At 40.3% G+C, this 18,297-nt stretch overlaps 1 protein-coding gene across 2 annotated transcripts in view; it reads right to left on the reverse strand.

Annotated features, from left to right (window-relative positions):
* Positions 1-18,297, reverse strand: part of GSG1 (germ cell associated 1) — a 289,428-nt gene that overhangs the window by 213,097 nt on the left and 58,034 nt on the right. For both annotated transcript variants that reach the window (XM_077452510.1, XM_077452509.1), the window contains exon 2: positions 5,016-5,328. In XM_077452510.1, coding sequence (XP_077308636.1) covers positions 5,016-5,289 — 274 coding nt within the window. In that variant the 5' untranslated portion in view covers positions 5,290-5,328. The remainder of the gene's footprint in view (positions 1-5,015; positions 5,329-18,297) is intronic.

The following is an 18,297-nucleotide window of genomic DNA, read 5'->3' on the forward strand; positions in this document are numbered from 1 at the left end:
TTGGTTGCTGCGCACAACTACAATATTTGTGAGTCGTTGCAGTGTTGTGGCACCAGCACCAGTGGCTAAAGCCCAATTTTTCATCCCCTGTTTAACAGGGGCTTGCAATTACAATTTTTGATGCAATACTTTGCAGCAGGGCTCATTCTTGCTCTCCAACTAGAGTTTCTGTGAGGTGTTGCAGTGTTGTGGCACCAGGGCCTAAGGTCCGATTTTTCAGCCCCTGTTTAACAGGTGCATGTAATTACAATTCTTGATATTTCATAGCAGGGCCAATTCCAACGCGCACCAAGAGTAACTGTGAGGACTTACAGTGTTGTGGCACCAGCACCACCACCACCAAAGGCCCAATTTTTCTACCACTGTTCAACAATGGCATGTAATTACAATTCTTGATATAATAGTTCACAGCAGGGCACTCCAGCGACCACTAAGAGTCCCTTTGAGGGCTTACAGTGTTAACTTGTGGCAACACCAACACCTTAGGCCCAAATTTCTGCAGAGCATATAGGGCAGGCCCCTACTTTCAAACATCCAACTTACAAACGTCTCACACTTGCAAACGGAAAGGAGACAACAGGAAGTGAGATGAAATTCTCTCCTGTAAGCCCTTGTACACACGGTCGAAGATTCCGACAACCAAATCCGTCGGAGTAATTCAGACGGATTAATTCCGGAAGAGGTCCCGGAAGTGATGTTGCATACACACGGTCGGACAAAGTTGTCGGAAAATCCGATTGTACATAACGTGATGACATTATTTCGTTACGACGGGACTACGTTCAGGCTAGTAGCCAATAGCTTTGGTCTAGGAATTTGATCTGAGCATGTGTGGCATTTTGTCCGTCGGAGTAGGCTACACATGATCGGAGTATGTCCGATCGGAGCATTTGGTCCGTCGGATATTTCGATGGAAACAGTCCAATAGAGACTACACACAGTTGGAATATCCGACAAAATGGTCCGATAGGACACATTCCGTCGGAATCTCCGACCGTGTGTACAAGGGCTTAGAGTTGATATGGGAAAAACGTGTTTTCTCTCCACTGAGGCTTTATCCCAATCCTTGTTTCACTAAAAAACACAAATTTTCAAAAAACATTGGTCATTGGGACAGAAAGTGAGGTGAAATCTTCTGAAGAGGTGCACAGACGGAAAAAAATAAAATATTACGAGGGTGATAACCCTTCCCCATGTTTTCCAAAAAGCTTAAAAATTGTTTTTTTTGACTGGAACTACACTTTAACCACCTCAATACAGTGCACTTACACCCCCTTCCTGACCAGACCAATTTTCAGCTTTCAGCGCTCTCACAGTTTGAATGACGATTACTCAGTCATCCAACACTGTATCCATATGAAACTTGCGTCCTTTTTTCCACACAAATAGAGCTTTCTTTTAGTGGTATTTAATCACTAGTGGGTTTTTTTTATTTTTTGTGCTATAAATAAAATAAAACACAAATTTTGTGAAAAAAATGCCTTTTTCTTTGTTTCTGTCATAAATTTTTGCTAATTAGTAATTTTTCTTCATAAATTTTGGCCAAAATTTATACTTCTACCTATCTTTGGTAAAAATAACCCACATTAGTATATATTATTTGGTCTTTGTGAAAGTTATGGAGTCTACAAACTATGGTGCCAATCCCTGAAAATTGATCACTTCTGATCAGGCCTTCAGTACATCAGGTGTACCTAATTTCTTGAGACACTAACAAGTCAGGAAAGTACAAATACCCCCCAAATGACCCCTTTTTACAAAGTAGACATTCCAAGGTATTAAGTAAGTAGCATGGTGAGTTTTTTTAAGCTGTCATTTTTTCACACAATTCTTTGTAAAATGAAGATTTTTTCTTATTATTATTTTTTTTTTACAAAATTGTCATATTATCAGGTTATTTCTCACACACAGCACATGCATACAACAAATTACACCCCAAAATACATTCTGCTACTCTTCCTGAGTACAGCGATACCACATGTGTGAGACTTTTACACAGCCTGGCCACATACAGAGCACCAACATTGATGTAGTACCTTCAGACGTTCTACGAGCAAAAATGACGCATCTCATTTCTCAACCACCTATTACACTTTTGAAGGCCCTGGAGTACCATGACAATGGAATTTTCCATAAAATGACCCCATTTTGGAAAGCAAACACCTCAACGTATAATCTGTGAGGCATAATGAGTCTTTTGAATGGTTAATTTTTTTCCAGAAGTTTTTGTAATATGTGGAAAAAAATTAAAACGCATTTTTTTTTTACACAAAATTGTCAATTTATAAGATATTTCTAACACATAGCATGTATATAGCAAAAATTACACCCCAAAATACATTCTGCTACTCTTCCCGAGTATGCAAATGCCACATGTGTAGGACTTTTACACAGCCTGGCCACATAGAGAGGCCAAACATTGAAGTAGTACGTTCAGGCATTCTAGGAGCATAAATGAGACATCTCATTTCATTCCTACCTATCACAATTTTGAAGGTCCTGGACCACCAGGACAGTGAAATTACCCACAAAATGACCCCATTTTGGAAAGCAAACACCCCAACGTATATTACATAGTTACATAGTTACATAGTTAGTCAGGTTGAAAAAAGACACAAGTCCATCCAGTTCAACCAAAAAAATATAATTAAAAAAAATAAAATAAAACAAACATACTACATATATATATATATATATATATATATACATACATACATACATACATACACATATATATATATATATATATATATATATATATACATACATACATACATACATACATACATACCAGCCCATATACCCAATTCTATACCCACAGTTGATCCAGAGGAAGGCAAAAAACCCCAGCAGAGCATGATCAATGACTTTTTTTTTCCGTTAGAAATGTAATTTCGTGCAGGGACTGTTCTAAACACGGGAAACATGTGCCACTTCACAGGCATACTATAGACACCCCCCGGCACGATATTTAAAGGAATATTTCACTTTTATTTTTCCCTTTAAGCGTCATTAAAATCAGTGCTCCCAAAAAAACGCTAGTTTTTAAAACTTTTTTTTTGCATTGATACATGTCCCCTTGGGCAGGATCTGGGTCCCCAAACCCTTTTTAGGACAATAACTTGCATATTAGCCTTTAAAATTAGCACCTTTGGATTTCGAAGGTTCGAGTCCCCTTGCCTTTAATGGGGTTCTAAAGTTTGCGCAAATTTTCGGTCTGTTCGCAGGTTCTAATTTATTTACGCAGCCAAGTACATCAGGATTGATTAACTGTAATTTTCAAATATATATACAATAGTTTGTAAATTACATAACTGTCACACACACTAAATAATATACACCGATTTGGGTTATTTTTTACTAAAGAAATGTAGCATAATACATTTTGGCCTTTTCTGAAGAAAAAAAATTTATTTGCAAAATTTTAGAAAATAAAAATGTTATTTATTTATTTATTATAAATCTTTGTTTTTTTTTCATTTATATATAAAAAAAAATTAAAAATTCAGTGGTGATTAAATTCTACCAAAAGAAAGCTCTATAATTCTCAAAAAAGCATAAAAAAATAATTTGGGTACAGTGTTGCATGCCTGAGTAATTGTCATTCAATGTGTGACAGTGTTGAAAATGGAAAAATGGCCTGAGCAGGAAGGGGGTGAAAATGTCTGGTCTTGAGGTGGTTAAAGATAAAGTTACCCTGTCACCACAGGGTCCCTTCTAAACACAAGGCAGCCTGTAATAGAAAAGGTGATATACTGTACATACACTGTTAGCTTGTGTGCTGAAAAGCTGCAGTTTTTCTGCTCCCTGTCCACTGTATGCATTCAACACTTCCAGCTGTGCAGAATACCTGCTCCCCCACTACATACTGAGCTTCCTTCTGTGAGCTTGTAACAAATGGAGTACAAGTTGGCAGGAGAGACCACAGCGTGCATCAGGGGTAGCAGGTATTTGACCCACTCAAAAAGGTATGAGCACATGGGTTACCAGAAAGGTATATATACTGTCTCTTCCATTACAGACTGTGTGTAGAAGTTACCCTGTGGTGACAAGATCACTTTAAAATGGAAGTAAACCCTTCCAAACAACTTTGACCTACAGGTAAGCCTAGATTAAGGCTTACCTGTAGGTCCAAGTAATATCTCCTAAACCTATATGGTTTAGGAGATATTTGCCCGAAAATGGGCACCGCTGTCTACGGCGCATGCGCCGTAGACAGCGGCGCGCAGGCGCACTAAATGCGGCAAGTCCAAGAATGGATTTGCCAAATTTGTCTACTCCCGTGCGCATGCGCGGGAGTGACGTCATCGCGGCTCCGGCGAATGGCAGAGTCGGAGCTCCGAGACGCGACTCCCGTGCGCATGCGCGGGAGTGACGTCATCGCGGCTTCTCCGCTGTCATTCGTCGGAGCTGCGAGAGACGCCACAACCAAGATGGATGCGGCGGACTACAGGTGACAGCGGCGACTTCGCTGGCTCCTGTGTCAGGTAAGTGACACATAATGAGCTACTATGCGATGCATAGTAGTCCATTATGCTTTACCTTTGCAGGGAAAAAAAGAGGAAGTAAACCCATCAGGGTTTACTTCCTCTTTAAGTATATTCCAAACTAAATGATCTTACCACCCCCCCCCCCCCCCCCCAGCCCTTAATTACCCAGTTGTTGCAGCCCCAGCTTGTCACAATGTATATCCCCTCCTGTCCACTGTTTGCTTTTCATATCCTTCTTTGGGACTCTCTACCAAGCATCTCCTGCCTTGGTAGAAAGCCCCAAAGAAGTCTACGAGGAGATACTGCCTACACACAGACAGTGGCAAGAAGATCCAGGCTGGCAGGAGGTATATATTTCACTGAGCTGCATCTGCAAAAACTCTAAGCATGCAGTTTGGAAAAGGCAAAAAAAGGTAAATAAACTTTAAGTGTACTTAACCTTTAGCCAACAATGACCAACATTAAACATCATAAAATTTCAAATGCCTTTTAACTAACAACACAAAAAACATATTGTTTGCTTACCTGTACCTAAGATGTTTTCCTCACAAGAATACCAGATCCCGGTATGAAAATAGCGGAAAGCAAACCTGTCATCTCCAGTCTCCCAGCTATAATGGACCACATCTTGTCCAGATGCATTGACGCTCTCCACGGCTATTGGAACAACTATGCATTTGGTAGCCTTACCATTCCCACATAAAGGCTTTGGAACTTTCTGGGTGCCTTCGCACCAATAGCTGCTAAGTAGGGCTATGGTGGAGAGTGTGAGGGATACTAAGTTGAAGCTCATAGCCATGACTGCACGACGCCAATGAACAACTTCTTTGAGTTCAATCTAAAATTAAAATAAAAAGAGTTATGAATTTAAAAATAATACAAGAGTCATCAACATACATTTGTCAATCTGGTCATATAGTGTAAAAATCTGGTCAGATTTAAAGTAGAACTAAAGCAAACCCTTTTTATTCATATTGGATAGAAGAAGGGTTTTAACGTTTCAGCTTTTTTCCATCTGTCTCCCTTTTGGGAAATTTTCCTTCATTTCCTGTCCCAAAAAGGAAGTGAGAAGAATGTGATGGAAATTCTCTTGTTACCAGGGTCACCAGAATTAGTGTCTTCATTGGATTTTTTTTCCTTTATTCCTGTTGTGGGGACAACCCACAATGTGGGATTTCCTTTTACTTTCACTTTTGATTATAATGGTAAACATGACAAATAGAGAGGGTTAATATAGTGTCTATATACAGTACTGTGCAAAAAGGTTTTGGCAGGTGTGAAGAAATTCTGAGAAGCAAGAATGTTTTCAAAAATAAAAAAGTTTTATTTTTTATCAATATACAGAATGCAAAGTGAGCCAAGAAAATGAAAATCGAAATCAAATCAATATTTGGTGTGACTACCCTTTCAAACCAGCATCAATTCTTCTAGGTACACAGTGCTTGTTTTTGAAAGAGTTTGACAGGTAGACAAATATAGAACAGGGGAAGAGGTAACCAACCTCACGGGACTTTTAAGGGTATCAGTTATATATGAATATAGGGAGGACCCATGGGGGTCAAACACATAGACCAAAGATAAAAAAAAATTGTTTATTACAAAGAACAATATAAACAATTTATGCTAAAAACACAATACATAAGAATCCATCCAATACACAATGATTTTGAAGAATTTCTTTTGAATTCAATCAATATAGTTTATACCGCGCTCGACATGGTTCACTCAAAATTAGTTTCATCAGGAGCTTTGTAAGAATAGATATAGCGTTGAAATACTGTAATAGGTTCACAAAGAGCCAATCAATCATCGATAGACGAATAGGAAAACACCCAGAGGGGCCTCAAAGTGAATAAATGGAAACGTCTGGACCACTAGTAGCTTGCAGAGAGACCCTCATGAATATCAGTCTGGTAGAATCAATGTTAATCAAAAAAGGGGGGCCAACCAGGGCCAATTTAGGGCCAGACAGGGGAACACAACCCCCTACTGATCAAAACAGGAGATGAATCAACTGCAGGAAAGGCAGATAATTCTGCCTAGTCTCAATATGGCTTATCACAGGACGTCCAATACAGGGACTCCAATACATGCCTCAGTTCCTTTTTTCTACCAACTACCAAAAAATTCATGAATCACTCACAGACTACCTTCATATTTACGAGACTTCACTCATTTACTACAACAACTCAGTACTATAGTTTTGCAAGATTCATATCACTGGACTACCTAGACGTTACTGCACTGTATACTAACATATCACAGGAATATGGACTCAAAGCTATTGACAGTTACCTATATACTGACCCACTCATGCCCAGCAAGCAAAGAAAATTCATATTAGAGAGGATAAATTTAATTTTAACACACAATTTCTTTAATTTGAAAATAAATACTTTCTACAAACTAAAGGAACTGCCATGGGGACAAGCTTTAAAAAACCTCACAAATGGGGTATTTATAATCTAAGTTCTCCTACTCAAACACACCATGTAGTTCTAACATAGTTTTTTATAAGAACTATATGGATGATCTCATCCTCATATGGGATGGAGAGGCATCTGATATCACAAATTTTGTGAACAACCTCAATCAAAATGAGGGAGGGTTCACATTCACTCTCAATCATAATAACAAAACTGTAGACTTCCTGGACCTACAACTTTACATTTCAGACAGCAAGACCATTAAGTCCATAACATTCTTCAAAAAATAGGATTTTTATAAAAGCTTACCTGTAAAATCCTTTTCTTTGAAGTACACCACGGCACACAGAGCCATAGTAGTTACTATGTGGGTTATAGGCCACCTTCAGGTGATGGACACTGGCATGCCCACTGATGGGAGTATCTCAGTTTTGTAGCATAGCAATACACGTGTATACCAAAGAAGGGAGGGACTCCTGTGTCCCGTGATGTACTATAAAGAAAGGGATTTTACAGGTAAGCTGTTATATAAATCTTATTTTCTTATCGTACATCACGGGACATAGAGCCATAGTAGCAACTATGTGGGATGTCCCATAGTAATTACAACTGAAGGGAGGGAGACACAACAAAATTAGGGCACCAAGAGACTAGAGGACTCATACTGCAGCTTGCAGTACATAGCGCCCAAAGGCAATATCCTCATGATCTATCACATCTACTTGGTATAATCTGATAAAAATATGTACTGAAGACCAAGTTGCAGCCTTGCAGATCTGAGGCATGAACAATCACTTGATGAATCCATTTTGAAGTAGTAGATTTCGATGCTGCCTGTCCTCTTTTTAGGACCGTCTGGCAACACAAATAAAACATCTGTTTTATGAATGTGAGCGGTCATTATCAAATAGACCTTGACCGCTCTCACAACATCAAGATAATGTGGTGACCTTCTTCCATAGAACAAGGTTCTGGAAAAAATTAAGGCAGAACAATATCCTGGTTTAAATGAAAAACCGATACTACCTTCGGTAGGAATACAGAATGAGGCCGCAATACAACCTCATCCTTAAGAATAAACCAATATGGCTTTTTACAAGAAAGAGCAGCCAACTCTGATACTCTTCCTGTTGAAGATATGGCAACCAAGAAAATTATTTTTCCTCTTCAAGAGGATCAAGGAAATATCTCATATTGGCTCAATTGGCTGCCTCTGTAAAGCCGACAGGACTAACTTTAGTTCCAAGGGTTCAAGAGAGACCTAACTGGAGGATTAGTCTGCGTAACTCCCTGAATAAAGTTACGAACCAGAGAGTGTGAAGCAAGTGGTCGTAGAAAAAAACACAGATAAGGGCCGACATCTGGCCTTTACTAGTACTCAAGGCCAGCTTCATTTGTAATCCTATCTGTAGGAATAAAGGATCCTACCTATGACATAATTCCTGGGGTGCCAACTACTGGATTCACTCCAGGAGACATATGCCTTCCAGATTCTATAGAATATGACTCTGGAGGCCGGCTTCCTAGCAATAACCAAAAGTAGAAACTACTGAAGCTAACAGCCCACAATCTTTCAGAATGTGGATCTCAATAGTCAAACTAAGCTAATTTTAGCATTTGTAAGGTAGAATGGAATACCGGACTTTGCGAGATAAGTTATGGCCATAGCAGCAGGGTCCAAGGGTCCCCTACTGCCATTCTTATGATGTCAGCAAACCAAGATCTCCTGGGCCATGCTGGGGCCACAAGAATCACCTCTTTCCCTTCTTGCTTGATCCTGCAAGAAGACGAAGTAGCAGAACAGGAGGGAATGCACAGATCAATGAAAAACTGATCCCATGGAAAAACCAAAGGCATCAGTTCCTTATGCCATTGGATCCCCTGACCTTGACACAAAGTTGTTGACACAAAGTTGTCAATCTTGATTACCTCTCTCTGGGCCACACAACTTCTTGTGCCCCCTTGGTGATTGATATAGGCCACAGCTGTGGCATTATCGGATTGGATCCTCTTAGGACAATTCTATAGTCTGAGCGTCCAGGCCTCTAGGCCCAGGCGTACTGCCCGAAGCTCTAAAATTTTGATGGGAAAGGTCATCTCTGATTTGGACCATTTCCCTTGGGCAGACGCTTCTTCCAGGACTGCTCCCCAGCCCAGAAGGCTGACATCTGTTGTTACCCCCTTCCAGGTAACTGGTAGAAAGGATTTTCCTTTCTGAAGACTCTTGGATATCAAACATTCATTGAGGCTCTGACGCACTCTGGGGGATAAACGCATTTAAGTTGACAGGATACTGTTTTGCAGCAGTCTTGAATGAAAGTCTTAAGCTGTATCTATGATCAGCCCCAAGTACTGCCATCTCCTTGATGGTTTTAAGGGGGATTTATTTTGGTTGAGAATCCAACCTAGGTATTCCAGGTAGCTGACTGTGGCAACCAAATTCTGCATTTAAGCGGGCCACCGATTGATCTATCAAGAGTAGATCATCTAAGTAGGCTAGTATATACCTTGAGCTAAGGTAGGTAGACCTACAAACTAGAAATTAAGATTTTCTACCTTGAAGTGTAGAAATTTCTGGTGAGCGGGGAACATCGGTACATGGAGATAAGCATCCTTGATGTCAATTGACGCCTGAAGTTCTCCCCCTTGTAGGATGAAGACTACTTTTTTTTTTTTTTTTTTTTTTTTTTTGATTTAAAATATTCTTTATTAATTTTCTTCATAAATACAATCTTTATATCATATTATATCAAAATTTTAAACATAAATATATAAAAAAAAAAAAAAGGAAACCATTAGATCGTCAAGGGTACAGTCATTCCTTCATAATTTAACAATTATCTGACTTCACAGCATTATTTCCCTTCAGGCAAAAACAAAAAACAGATCAAAACAAAACAAAAAACAAAACAAAACAAAACAAAACAAAACAAAACAACAAAAAAAAAAAAAAAAACCAAAAAGAAGAGACTAACCAAAATGTTCTCTCCCCCCGTCCCCCTCTCTCTCCACCTCCCTCCCCCTACATTGGATATCCTATCCTGTCCATCCAAGGCTTCCATATTTTTTCAAATTCCTTCAAGTTTCCTCTTTTTATGTACACTGTCCTCTCCTTCCATATTGTTTCTGTTATTATCCTTTTCCAATCTCTTACCGAGGGGGGGCTCTCTGCCTGCCACCTCTGTGCTATAAGCTTTCTTGCCTGAAACATACACCTCAGTATTGCTTTAGTTGTACAGGATTAGCCCCCTATTCCCTCGGCCAATCCCAGCACACATAGTCTGGGATCTCTCCCTACTCCCACTCCAAACGTTTCATTCAGAGTGTGGATAATTTCTGACCAGTATCGGAATAGTCTGGGACATCTCCAGAACATGTGCGCTAGGTCCCCAGTATCTTGACATCTTGGACACTTATCATCCTCTCTTTTCCCGAAGCCAAACAGTCTCTTGGGGGTATAATATGATCTATGCAACAGCATCAAGTGAGAAACCTTCTGTGCAGGCGAGATTGAGATAGAGTGTCCTGCCTCCAATAACTTCCTCCATTGCTCATCTGAAAATACCCCAAATTCCTCCTCCCATTTCCCTCTACATTTAAGTTTCTCTGGGTTTTCTATATTCCCTTCAGTTATGTATGGGTATATTTCTGCTATGGTTCCCCCTGCCTTTTCTTGCGCATTCAATCTATCATAAAAAGGGGAGTTATTCCACACTGGGCCTTGTTTATTAAATTGTTTATCCAACGCATGTCGGATCTGTAAATATTTATAGAATGAGTGCTTTGGTATATCAAACTCCGCCCTCAATGCATTAAATGTTTTCAATATCCTTCCTTCATATAATTGGGCCAGTTTATCAATCCCCTTTATCTCCCATGGTCTATATCTACCAATCATTTCCATTTCTGGCAGATTTAAATTGTTCCATAATGGGGTATATTTAGTCAGGCCTCCCAGGCCTTTTATTGTTTTAACTGCCTTCCAGACTTTTAAAACCATTTTTATCGTCGGTATTCTATATTGAAATGAGTTTGCCTCCAGGGCTTCCATAATTGTATTATGAGGGGACTCTGCTATCATCAATGCCTTATTTGTTCCTCCGATCCTGCCTTTACTTATCCCCAGATGCTGTAATTGAGCTGATAAAAAATAGCTCCGTGGATGAGGTACTGCCATTCCTCCTTTCCTAGTTGGTAACTGTAAGGTCTGGAGGCTAATCCTTGACACTCGACCTTTCCATATGAGTTCTCTAAATAATTCTTCTATTTTTTTGAACCACTTTTTATCAACCCATACCGGGGAGTTATGCAGTAAATACAGCATCTGGGGCAGCCACACCATTTTGATCAAATTACATCTTCCCGCAACTGATAGTGGGAGCTTCTTCCATATTTCAATCTTAGTTCTAAATTTAGTTTGGTTTAGTTAGGATGAAGACTACTGATCGGATTGACTCCATGCGAAAAGAACGTATATTCAAAAACTGATTTGAGATCTAAAATGGGTCTGACATCTCCATTTGGTTTTGGAACCGTGAACAGGTTTGAATAAAACCCAAAAACTTGCTCTTCCAATGGGACCACTGATATCACTCTTTGAGACAAGAGATGATCCAAAGCTAGAAAAAGAGACTTCTTTTTCACTGGATCTCTGGAAACATTTGATCTGAGAAAATGAGACGGGAACTCTCGGAACTCTAGTTTGTAACCTAGAGAAATTGAGGAAGCCCCCCATCTGTCTAGACATTGTTCCTGCCAGATCTTTGAAAACTGCAGAAGCCTTCCCCCCACTAGAGCGAGCGGGGGCACACCGTCATAAGGAGGCTTTAGTATTCTGTTTTGTGGGTTTCCTTTTTTGGCCCTGGGAATGACCCTAAGGTTAACCTCCTGAAACCTGATGGTGGAGGTCGTCGTGACTGCCTGGAGGCAGATGCCCCTGGCGCTGGAGAAGAAGCACATCTAATACTTAAACTTAAACTTCTCCTTAATCAGAAAAAAGGGAACTTTTCCCATTAGAAATTCTTTGGATATACTTATCAAGATCATCTCCAAATAACTGTTCACCTTAAAAAGGGAAACTGGCCAAGAGCTTTTTGCATGGCTCTTCAGCTGACCAATTTCTGAACCATAGGATTCTATGCACATGTACCAGCCCTAGCATGAGCCGTGAGGCCTGGAGAATAGAATCTTTCATAGAGTCAACTGTAAAACGGAACGCTTCTGATATTCCGGCCAAATCCTGGGCCTTCTGATCAGGAATAACTTTGAGTACCTCTATAAACTGGTCCTTTAAGGACTGAGATACTCTGAACGCTGCCAGCGCAGGTTGAATGACTGAACCTGCGAGCGAAATATAGTTTTTTTAAAAAGGAACTCCAACTTCATATCTGTTGGACCTTTTAGCATATGAGCATTGCCTAATGGACAAGTCAGGTTATTGTTTACAAAGGATATAGCAGCGTTAATTGCTGGAACTCCCCATAAAACCCTTACATAGAATAAAGTATTGAGAACTTTTTTCAGAGGAAAAACCTGTTTATCTGGGTGATCTCACACAGAATACATAAGCTTTCTTAGCCATGAATGGATAGGAAAAGCATGAACAGATTGGATGGGCTTTAGTGAACCCCAAGCAGAAGTGGGCACATCGAATGACTGCGTTACTGGCAGTAAAAATGTGGAGCGGACCAATTTAGTGAGCTACTGTAAACAACCTTAAGGTTGTTCAGAAGAGGAGACAACAACCTGGTTATTGAGAGAAATTTGTAATCTCTCGCTCCTAGTTCCTCAGTATGAGGGTCATGAGCAATGGACAGGGATCTGTTACGCTTAATCCCACTCTGGGAATGCGAATAAAGCATCAAATTTTTACTTCAAGCTTAAAAGGGTTGAAGAAAAAACTTCCTTAGTAATATACACAGGGGCTGCAGTGTTAAGATCAGCTGCAACACTTGCCCCTCCTGACGGCTCACTCTGACCAGCCATATTACTCTTAGGGGAGGATGTCATCTTTACTGGGATGGATCTAGGCTTCCGTGTGACTATAAAGGTTTTTCTAGAGCCCTTTATTGAGGTATGTTTTTTTTGTTCGTTTTTTACCCCCCTTCTGACCATAGTCCAATGCACAAAGCAGAGGTACCAGAAGGAATGCATGCACTGCTTGAATAATAGTCCAGCTCTGTTACTGCTATTAATGCTCAGCTTGATGCAGCAGTAAATGTATCAAGAAATGCCTGTGTCACCAACCTCAATGCTCTTGTGTCCCTCCTGCAGCATGTAATAACACAAATGGTGCTTAAAAACAGACCTTCCCGTGCTGGACATTGGAGGACGCCAACACCACGCTAAGCCCTGCCTTCCCACCATCTACTGCCCCCCCCCTTTTTTTTTTAAAAAATAGCTTTTTCCCTCATGAACGCGGGCTCCTGATCCCATGGTCCACTATGAGGAAGGAGGAATGGCGGTGGGGGGATCTGGAAGCCACTGAGCGGCGTACTGTTCACGCCATTTTTTTTTAAATCCTTTGGTGCCCTTTCCCCAAGAAGAGCGGAAGAAAAAACAGCACAGGGGGGTGTCTGGTGGGGAGAGGAACCCCCCCCCCCCCAGACTTACCGGAGGTCTTGCTGCTGACCGGAGGAGAGAAACTTGCTGAGACAAACGTGCGCTTTCTGAGAAGCATGAGACGTAAGTGCTCAATACAGCCCCCAATGGTGACACATAGGCATGACAACAGTTACTAAGAAAATTTTAAAAATTTCATAGAAAACTCAACTTACCTAGCATAAAACTAGCATAGCGTGATACCGTTTTAACATCCAATTTATTAAAAAATAATAAAAAAATTACACTCATATTTGGTTCAATCGTAATAACATAGTCAAAAAATAACGATGTCTGTAAGGGGGTCCACCCTTGATGGACTGTATATGTTAAATTAATTTTATTTACTTTAACCTTTTGTGTGCATGAGGTTCATGCACTCTTCCGCCTGGGAGTAAGATCTCTTGATATATAACGGAATTTACACATATTTTCTTTTTTTTGAAAGGTATGTTAATTTCTTTGCTTGAATTAGTGCCTTACTGGTTCATGTGGTTTGTTGCCACCTAAGCGCCACACTTTTTTGTTTTAATTTTTGCATCATTGTGACTTGAAAAGGCATATATCGAGAAGTTGTAAAATCCACCACCAATTATGTGAAGACTTATCGGAAGGCTTAGACTCAAACACGCATACGCCTAATGTGCAGGGGCAAAAAGATGCAAAAGATCTGGGGCTAAAGCCCATAGCAGTGGTCACCAATCTTTTTGCAGGACCATGGGGGGGGGGGGGGAGGGGGGGCACACTGGTGGTAAGCAAGTGGTTCAACTCACAATAATGCAGAATCAGTGGGAGCCCTGGGCACATAGCTCCCAACTGTCCCTGATTTTGAGGTACTGTCCCTGATTTGGAGCAATATCCCTCTGTCCCTCATTCCTCCTCATTTGTTCCTCATTTTGATCTGATCTATATAGTTGTATATAAAATTCACTTTTTATCTATCAAAAAGTGTTTTCCAGCGCTAAACCTTTCATCTGACTTCTAAATTGCTGCATTTGTAAATTCAAAAATATAAGGGGAAAAAAATAGTGGGTTTAACAAATCTTATTTTCTGTACAATTCTCCTTTGAGGAGGCGTGGCAAGGGGTTATATATTGCTGATAGGTGTCCCTCATTCCCATCTCAAAAAGTTGGGAGATATGCCTGGGCGTGTCACTTGCCACATCTCCTGCCACCAGATGTAGCGTGTCACTTGCCACCATCGCCTGTCACCAGATGCAGTGTGTCACTTGCCACCATCGCCTGTCACCAGATACAGCTTGTTACTTGCCACCATCACCTGCCACTAGATGTGGATTGTCACTTGCCATGTCACTTGTCACCAGATGTGGATTGTCACTCGCCACTGTCACCTGGCAGAAGATGTGGATCGTCACTTGCCACGTCACCTGCCACCATTTGTGGATTGTCACTTGCCATGTCATCTGCCACCATTTGCAGATTGTCACTTGCCATGTCATCTGTCACCATTTGCAGATTTTCACTTGCCACATCCCCTGCCACCATTTTCAGATTGCCATGTCACCTGCCACCATTTGCAGATTGTCACTTGCCACTAGATGTGGGTTGTCACTTGACACATCACCTGGCACCAGATGTGGATTGTCACTTGCCAACTGATGTGCATTGTAACTTGCCATGCCAGTTAGTGCCACCAAATGTGCATTGTCGCTGCATTGGTGGCAGGCTGGCAGCACTGGTCCATTTAGTGAGGGCAGGAGAGCGGTGATGCGAGGCAAGCAGTGAGAAATGATGTCATCTAGCTTCTCCCCGCCGCACCTCCGACATTGAAGCATGGGGGTCTGGCTGCAGAGTGGAGCCCACCAACCTCCACATGACCTCCACTCCACTGCGCTGTGAGGGAGGAAGAGCACTGATGTGTGGCGGGCAGTGAGAGATGATGTCATCTCTCTGTACCTCATTCCCACTTTGAAGAGGCCCGGCTGTGAAGAGTGCTGATGTAGAGCTGTCGGAGAGAGATGATGTCATCTCCGCTTGTCCGCCCGCTCGCTTCTCTCCTCTCCTGCGACTCTCTCATGCAGCCAGCCTGCCCGCGGCAGCTGCGGCCCGCTGGTTAGGCAGAGATCCTGCGGCAAGAGATTTGGGGCTATGGGCCCCAGATTCGGGGCTATAGCCCCAATAGCCACCCCCTAGTGACACCTCTGCTAATGAGTCAAACAAGCTTTATGGTATAACACACCAAGTGTTAAGTTATCCATGTAAACGACCTCTGGTCTTTCCAATGGCACTGTCTCTGCACCGAAGGAAAGAGCTGATTGTGCATTGAGTATCAATTCATTCATAATCGGTACTCAATGCACAAGCAGCTCTTTCCTTCAGTCCAAGCCTTCTGAGTCCAAGCCTTCCGGTAAGCCTTCACACAATTGGTGGTGGATTTTACAACTTCTCGATATATGCCTTTTCGAGTCACAATGATGCCATGACCATTTCATCTATGGACTCTGTTTCATACACATGTTTGACTTTCCTTTTTGTGGATATCACGTTCACTTATTTGTAAAAAGTCATTTTTTTGTTTTATGTACTGTGTGCCTTGTAACTTTAAGGTTTTTTATAAGCATTGTATTTTTTTTTCAGCTCATTCTAATATTGCACATTAGCGCTGCACTTTTATTTATTTTTCACGTTGTTTGCAATTGTTATTTTGCTGTGCTGGCTGCTGTTTAACATTTAAAGAGACAGAGCAGTACTTCTATATTTTTGAATGGTTAATGATAGACCTACCTGTATCCTTCATAATTCTACTAAGAAATTTGATGTGACATGGGATCCATTTATACGATACACTATGTATATATATGCACCTTTTGCCGACCCTCTTTTTCTTTCTCCTTTTCTTTTTCTTTTCTCACTTCTTTTTTTCTTCTCTTTTTTTCATCTCTTTTATATTTTATGTCTGTCTGATTTCATTTATAAATATAAAATACAAGATGTCTTGATAGAGCATATAGTTCTATGTTGATGATACTCATAGGAATGGGCACAGGGGTTTCCCCCTTTTTTACTGGTCTTTTCCCTTCCCCTTCCCCTCCGCCCTCCACTCCCCATTCCCCCCACCCCCTTCCCTTGTTCCTTATGCTATATATTTTCCCTATGGTATAGCCATTCCCAGTACTATAGGTCAAACTGGTTTTATGGGACTTCATACAGTTAGACCCTAACGGTTTGGATGTTTTTTATTTCTTGACCTTAGTACTAACACTTTGTATTAGGCTTGTGCAATTCGTTTCGTAACTAATCGAAATTCGGCCGAATTTTGCATGTTTCGGACATTTGGATGCATCCAAATGTCCAAATAAAAAAATAACGAATAACAACGAATAAGAAAGAAATATAACAAATGAATTCAAATTAATTCGGTAATTCTTTAAAGATCTAATGAAACAAAAGATCAGATCAAAGTAAATCTTATAGTCCAATCAGCTAATTAATTTTGTGCTGGAGGATGGATTACTGGCAAATTGCATTCCTGAGAACTAAGTTAGAAGGGTGTTGTATTGTATTTGAGCCGAGGAGAAGAGACATTGTCATTGTGTGTGTTAAAAGATTCAATAAACAAACGACTTTCCAAACTACGAATCATTATCACGAATGTCTATACATACATACCGTAAATAGCGAATTTCAATGAATATGAACGAATGAATTTGACACTCTATGAATAATAATGAATTATCCGAAAACGTATTAACGTAACATAACGAATATAACAGAACGAAATGATGTATTTTACAAATGACAACGAATCAAAAATAAACAACATTTTTCGTTGTGCACAAGTCTACTTTGTATCCTTCTATATTGTTTTGTTTTGCCAATATTACTGATATTTCCACCAAGCACATTTTATGTTGAGATCTTTCGGTCTAACGTTCTGAGATTTTATACTTGTGAACATTTGGATGGAAGGCCATTCCTGTGCTCATGCTCAATTTAGCTTCTGTTTGCATTATTGTTTATTGATTGTAGCTTATATGACACTGCCTTGTTGCTTTAATAATAAAAAATATTGAAAGTTAAAAAAGTGGATTAAAGTGGGTACATTGAATTTAAAAGCAATCACCTTAAAAGTTGGAAAACAAACATACCCTTTGGACAATTCCAATGTATTAGAATTTTTTTTTTACTATAAAAGACTTCCACACTGCCAAACTCTCTAAAAATATCTAAGAAAAACATTATCCAAAAAACCTGATTCAACAGTCTAAGACAAAAGCAAAAAATCTAAACAGAGATAAATTATAAAAAAATGGAGAAAAGGGGGGCCAAAGAAGGGGCTGGGGGGTCACCAACCCCGGGACTTGTGGGGTATCAAATCATGTCATTTTTTTTTTCTCATTCCTATTCTATATGTTGTTGTTAATCTCTCCATGCTCGCCAGCACTCCCTTGACGACAACAATATTTATCATTGTTGTGAACAGAATGTGAACATTATTTTTAATCATTCTTTTCTTTATATTTCTATCTATATTTGAATAGAGCTAACGTGTCTCCCTTTAATAAATGGGTCTGCACGGGCGCCCCGGGGACACTATTGTTTTGCCGGTTCTGCTAATCAATCAGACTTCCGGCCATTGTGCCCCCTATTTTTTGGAATGTGGCTCTCAATGCTAATTCGTTCGCTGAGCTCTCTAACTATTCGTTTCTTTCAATTCCCTGGCTCAAGTTTTGCTCAATGCTAATTCGTTCGCTGAGCTCTCTAACTGCTAGATTCTTTTAATTCCCTGGCTCAATTTTTGCTGTCTTTGATTACCAGGC

The sequence above is a fragment of the Lithobates pipiens genome, unplaced genomic scaffold (assembly GCF_037356315.1).
Source record: "Lithobates pipiens isolate NorthernLeopardFrog02 unplaced genomic scaffold, aLitPip1_a1.2 Scaffold_23, whole genome shotgun sequence".
Taxonomy (NCBI): Eukaryota; Metazoa; Chordata; class Amphibia; order Anura; family Ranidae; genus Lithobates; species Lithobates pipiens.